The sequence below is a fragment of the Lutra lutra genome, chromosome 14 (genome assembly GCF_902655055.1).
Source record: "Lutra lutra chromosome 14, mLutLut1.2, whole genome shotgun sequence".
Taxonomy (NCBI): domain Eukaryota; kingdom Metazoa; phylum Chordata; class Mammalia; order Carnivora; family Mustelidae; genus Lutra; species Lutra lutra.
Window position 1 is genome coordinate 57,967,761 of NC_062291.1, and position 6,000 is coordinate 57,973,760.

At 44.7% G+C, this 6,000-nt stretch overlaps 1 protein-coding gene across 2 annotated transcripts in view; it reads right to left on the reverse strand.

Annotated features, from left to right (window-relative positions):
* The window catches only part of ARHGAP19 (Rho GTPase activating protein 19), a 62,103-nt gene extending 61,564 nt beyond the window's left edge, over positions 1–539 (reverse strand). Inside the window, exon 1 of one of the 2 annotated variants that reach the window (XM_047701993.1) lies at positions 453–539. In XM_047701993.1, coding sequence (XP_047557949.1) covers positions 453–508 — 56 coding nt within the window. In that variant the 5' untranslated portion in view covers positions 509–539. Of the gene's footprint in view, positions 1–186; positions 296–452 lie in introns of those variants that run through there. The other variant, XM_047701996.1, reaches the window with a different exon arrangement.
* Positions 540–6,000: the final 5,461 nt, after the last annotated feature.

Here is a 6,000-nt window from a genome sequence, read left to right on the forward strand (position 1 = left end):
GGTAAAAAAAAATATTTTTTAATTGGTCCAAGAACTCAAACCCACTAATAACGGACACTCCCTTGCTCCTACTTTAACACAAATAAACTGCCTCGAAGCAGATTAGAATGTACTAAGAGGACTCTCTCCCAGCACTGTGTGACGTTAGGGAATTCGCTTAACAGCTCTGAACTTGAGTTTCCTCACCACCAAAATAAGTCTCAGAGCAAAGACAAAAGGTCGGTCTGCAGTCTTGGCCACCGGCCGACCTCGCACGAGCATCCGCGGGACCAAGAGGAGGTCAAGCTGGATCTCAGATCCCGAGCCAGACCGCAGGCATAAAGGGGCGAAACGTTGTAGGAGAAAAGAACAAAGCCTCGCCCCGCTGGGTCACTATGACCCAAAGGAAAAGCGTCAGTACGACCAGCCCACGGCCTCGTTTCCTAGGTAGCTGGACCAAGAACTCGGCTCACCTCGGGCGGGAATCACTGGCTGGCACCTCCCCTTCACCCTGCGCCTCAGTCGCCATCTTGGTCAGCAAACTTCTCTCACCGCCCCTATCTCCGGCCCCGCCCCCACGCATTTGGATTGGCTAAAGTGTTCCCCCTCATCCGTGCGATTGGATGACTAAACAGTTTCATGATATTATTGGTCTATTCAAATAGCTAACGGTCATTGGTCACCCCCAGCCCGGGCGGAAAAGGGTTGGGGACGAGACCCAGCCCCGAGGCTCCTGGGAGTTGTAGTTTCATGTTTCGATGAGACTTTCCGAATCCACCCACTTTTTAACTTTCTGGTCAGAAATCCCCAGCCTACGCTCAAATTAAGTCTGGATGTGAAATCTCAGAATCACAGAACTGTCGAATTTGAAATTGACTTTAAGAACAAAGCTCTAAAATGTAAGATTCATTTTCTGTCTCGACACAGAGTATACCTAGAAGAGTAGGTACGGCGCGGCAATCAAGAAGTACTTGAGGGGCGCCTGGGTGGCTCGGTGGGTTGAGCCGCTGCCTTCGGCTCAGGTCATGATCTCAGGGTCCTGGGATCGAGTCCCACATCGGGCTCTCTGCTCAGCAAGAAGCCTGCTTCCCTCTCTCTCTCTCTGCCTTCCTCTCCGTCTACTTGTGATCTCTCTCTGTCAAATAAATAAATAAAATCTTTAAAAAAAAAAAAAAAAAAGAAGTACTTGACTATCACGTTTAGCTCACATACAGCCGCACAGCTTAGCGGTGGGTCACTTAAGGCTTCTTTCTACACGCGCCCTTCCGGCTACTCAGAGAACCCATAAGCTTTGCCTCTCTGATCTGAAACAAGGAACGAATAGCACCATAACCTTGTCCCTGAATGAGCTTTAATGCTCAATGGTAGAAATAATCGTAATTATGCTTGTCCTGGGATCAAGCCCAGTATCAGGCTCCCTGCTCAGCCAGGAGCCTCCTCCTCCCCCTCTCCTACTCCCCCACTTCTGTTCCCTCTCTTGCTGTGTTTCTCTCTGTCAAATAAATAAATAAAATCTTTTTTAAAAAAAATTATGTAGTTGTTTATGTGACTATTTTATTTCATGTGAGGTTTCCCAGCTAGACTTCCTACCACACTTGGGCGGAGACGACCTCTATTTTGCTCCCCATGGCTTGTGGCTCATAGCAACCTTTTCAATAAATAGTTTTTGAACAAACGAGTAAACAAGTCCTCAGATTATAGGATCCAAAATAAAAGTTGATTCACATGCTCTAATAGGTTATTTCAGTCGATGAATTCATAGTAAAAGTTTGATGAAGGTGTCAAAATAAAATTGCTTTATATTTATTCTGTGTTTTATGTTTAACAGATTTTCTTTGAGCAAATAAATACATGAAAAGTAACACAAAATTCAACAAACATGTATCAGTGAGATTATTCATTGAACCCAAGACAGTCTTGGAAAATCCAGGCTGCATATTTGGTGTGTATATATAAAGCAAGGAACACAAGGCTCAAATTCTGCAAAGTATTTCTCCAAAGTATGAACAAGTTTTTGTCCCAGCCTCCTGATACCCCACATCAACTGACTGACTGACTGACTGGATTAAACTGATGCTTTTACACAGAAGAAATGTTCAAAACTTTAAAGTGTTACTGTTACGGGGCGCCTAGATGGCTCAGTGAGTTAAAGCCTCTGCCTTCGGCTCAGGTCATGGTCCCAGGGTTCTTGGATCAAGCCCCACATCGGGCTCTCTGCTCTGCGGGGAGCCTGCTTTCCCCTCTCTCTCTGCCTGCCTCTCTGCCTACCTGTGATCTCTATCTGTCAAATAAATAAATAAATAATCTTAAAGTATTACTGCTACAACCAAGTAGAATACCACACAATGCTATTTCTGGTTTACCTGTTTGGATGACATTTTTATACAAAGTCCTTAATGTCTGGAGAAATGGTGTCCAGTAATTAAGAGCAGTAAGCCTACTTTCAAATCCTAGCTCCATTACTTCTAACTGTGTGACCAACAACTTAACTTTGATTCCTTTTCCTCCTCTGTAAAATGAGGATGATAATAATTCTCAGAGCAGTATTGTGAAGATTGAAACGAGATAATCTCTGAAACGCTGCTTACCTGCACAGTGTCTGGCATGTATTGAAACTAGATATATAGTCAAGGTAATGTGATAAATATTAAGAATGCTAAACTCCGGGGCGCCTGGGTGGCTCAGTGGGTTAAGCCGCTGCCTTCGGCTCAGGTCATGATCCCAGGTCCTGGGTTCGAGCCCCACATCGGGCTTTCTGCTCAGCAGGGAGCCTGCTTCCTCCTCTCTCTCTGCCTGCCTCTCTGCCTACTTGTGATTTCTCTCTGTCAAATAAATAAATAAAATCTTTAAAAAAAAAAAAAAGAATGCTAAACTCCCTTCTCAGATAACATTTCTATCTCCATTGCTGCATGATAAGGACCATACTTTACACTTATAGTTACAGTTTAATCAGTTACGCTGGAAAGGAGAATGTTTCTTCTGAAAACCAACTATTCCTCTGTGACTTCTGATGAAAAGCAAGTATTGTTGCTGAGTACTGTAAAAGTACTCCCCAGCCAGCAAGACTGCCCTGTTTCTGCAAGGATGTCCTGGTCCCCCTGAAATCTCACTCCATCGAGGTACTACTGCTGGCCAGCCTCGTGATAAGCATGGCTGTCCAGCAGGTAGTCATGAAAAGTTCAGAAAGTCATCTTGTTTCCAACAGTCTGGCTGAACAAAAGGTCACAGGATAGTGGCCCCAGCCCTCAAGGAGTTACAGACTCGGAGATAAAATGAATACACATAAGTCACATACAATGGAAGGCAGATTAGAATTACCAAGAACGAAATAGTAAAACAGAGAAAAGACTCCTAGTAATTCAGAAGTACGGAGAAGGGAAGAAGGCCAAGGCTCCAAAGGATGGTTTATGATCCCGGGCATGGATTCGAATCTACCCCCAAATGTCATTGCATATCAATCTATCTACCCCCAATGAACTTCAAACACCTTTTGCATTGTTTAATTACACAAATAACATATGAAAATGCTTCCCTTGCAAATAAATAAATAAATAATACAGATAAAAGCTCCCTTGTCAAATATCCCTACATTCTAGTCCTTCCTCTAAGAAAATACCATTTTCAGTTTAATATGTGTCCTTTCAAGGGCACCTGGGTGGCTCAGTGTGTTAAAGTCTCTGCCTTCAGCTTGGGTAGTGATCCCAGGGTCCTGGGTTCCAGCCCCACGTCAGGCTCTCTGCTCTGTGGGAAGCCTGCTTCCTCCTCTCTCTCTCTGCCTGCCTCTCTGCCTACTAGTGATCTCTGTCTGTCAAATAAATAAATAAAATCTTTGAAAAAAAAATATGTGTCCTTCCAGATCTTTCTCTATTATAGTACATTCCTTCAAAAAATATTTACTGAATGCTACTATGTGTTAGGCACTGTTCTAGGTCTGGAAATAGAGATGTGAACAATGCATTTGTTCAAGCAAAGAATTGAGGCATTTCTTTCCTTTTCTTATTTTCCCGTTAATCTTTTTTTTTTTTTTTTTTTTTTAGAAATCTCAACACCCAACATGGGGCTTGAATTCATGACCCCAAGATTAAGAGACACATGCTCTACCAACTGAACCAGTCAGGCACCCTTTAATTTTTAGATACATGGTGATATATTGTACATATTATCTTTTTTATTTTATTTTATTTATTTATTTGACAGACAGAGATCACAAGTAGGCAGAGAGGCAGGCAGAGAGAGAGAGGAGGAAGCAGGCTCCCCGCTGAGCAGAGAGCCCGATGAGGGGCTTGATCCCAGGGCCCTGAGATCATGACCCGAGCCGAAGGCAGAGGCTTTAGCCCACTGAGCCACCCAGGCGCCCCAATTGTACATATTATCTCTGTAGGAGCATCTCAGAGATCTATGTCAGTTACACTTTTGAACTGCTATGTTTGCCATGTAATGCTCTGCCATCACCCTTTTGAACTGCTGTGTAGTATTCCACCTTATAGATGCTCCCCAGCTTACTTAAACCACCTCCTCCAGACATAAATTCAGTTTACATCAGTCTGGATTGCAAGCACTGGAAGCTGACTTCGCCTAACATAACAGAAACTGGATTTGTTGGAAGGGTACTGGGGTAAAGAGCTGGCAGGAAGGAAGGGGGCTGGGGAGCCAAAACCCCAGCCAAGGTCACACCATTCAGTGCCACTTGACTCAGCACAGTGACCCCTCCTGATTTCCTATCTACGCTTGGGTCTCCATATCACTCCAGGGAGAGGAAGAGTCATGGGTGAAAACATCTGATTGGATGGACCACAGTCACCTGCCTCCACCCTTCTGCATGGAGGAGAGCCCTGTCTCCCACCAAAGTTCTCCCAGTGGGGAATTACCTACAAAAGGGGGGAAAAAATCATAGGACAAATATGTGCTACACATTTCTTGCTTCCTGGGACACCTGTTTATTGTGGGCTGGGGCAAAGTTTAACCATTCATTCTCCTTCAGACACACCAGAGACTAACACTTACATTATTCCATATGCAAGGGGGGAAAAAGCTACCTGCAGCTTTGCTGTAGAATCCCCTTCAAATGTGGTATATATACACAATGGAATACTATGCAGCCATCAAAAGAAATGAAATCTTGCCATTTGCGACGACGTGGATGGAACTAGAGGGTATCATGCTTAGCGAAATAAGTCAATCGGAGAAAGACAACTATCATATGATCTCCCTGATATGAGGGATAGGAGATGCAACATGAGGGGTTAAGGGGGTAGGAGAAGAGTAAATGAAACAAGATGGAATTGGGAGGGAGACAAACCATAAGTGACTCTTAATCTCACAAAACAAACTGAGGGTTGATGGGGGGAGGGGCGTTGGGAGGGGGGTGGGGCTATGGACACTGGGGAGGGTATGTGCTATGGTGAGTGCTGTGAAGTGTGTAAACCTGGTGATTCACAGACCTGTACCCTTGGGGATAAAAATATATTATATGTTTATAAAAAATAAAATTAATTAAAAAAAAAAAAAGGAAGGAAAAAAAAAAAAGAATCCCCTTCAAGACTGGCCATAGGGTGAGTGGAAGAGGGAATTCAATGAGGTGAAGAGAAGAGCAACCCATTCTGTGCAGCTAAAAGCGACCCAGGTCAGGGCTGGAACCGCAGGGGAAGAACCCCGGAGGTCATTGTCCCCAGCCGGGATAACAAGCTGGGAAACAGGTCACAGGCAAAAAAGGCTGGTGGAGAAAAACACTGGAAGCACACTCAGTCACAGAACGTTCGTGACTGGATTCACCATCAGTCAGGCACTGAGCTCAGCATTGAGCACTGAGCCATGAATCCTACCTCTGAAAGCTCAGACTGGTGCTGGAGGGCACGGGGGCCAGGCTTCCTGGGCCTTGAGAGAGGCAAGAACACACTCTCTGAAATCCTGAAAGTACAGGAAGTAGCCAGGCCCGGCGCAGGGTATGGATCCGAGGAAGGCTTGAGGGGGTCCTGAGTCTTGCAGGGTGAGTTGAAAGTCCTGAACACTGGCCAAATCATT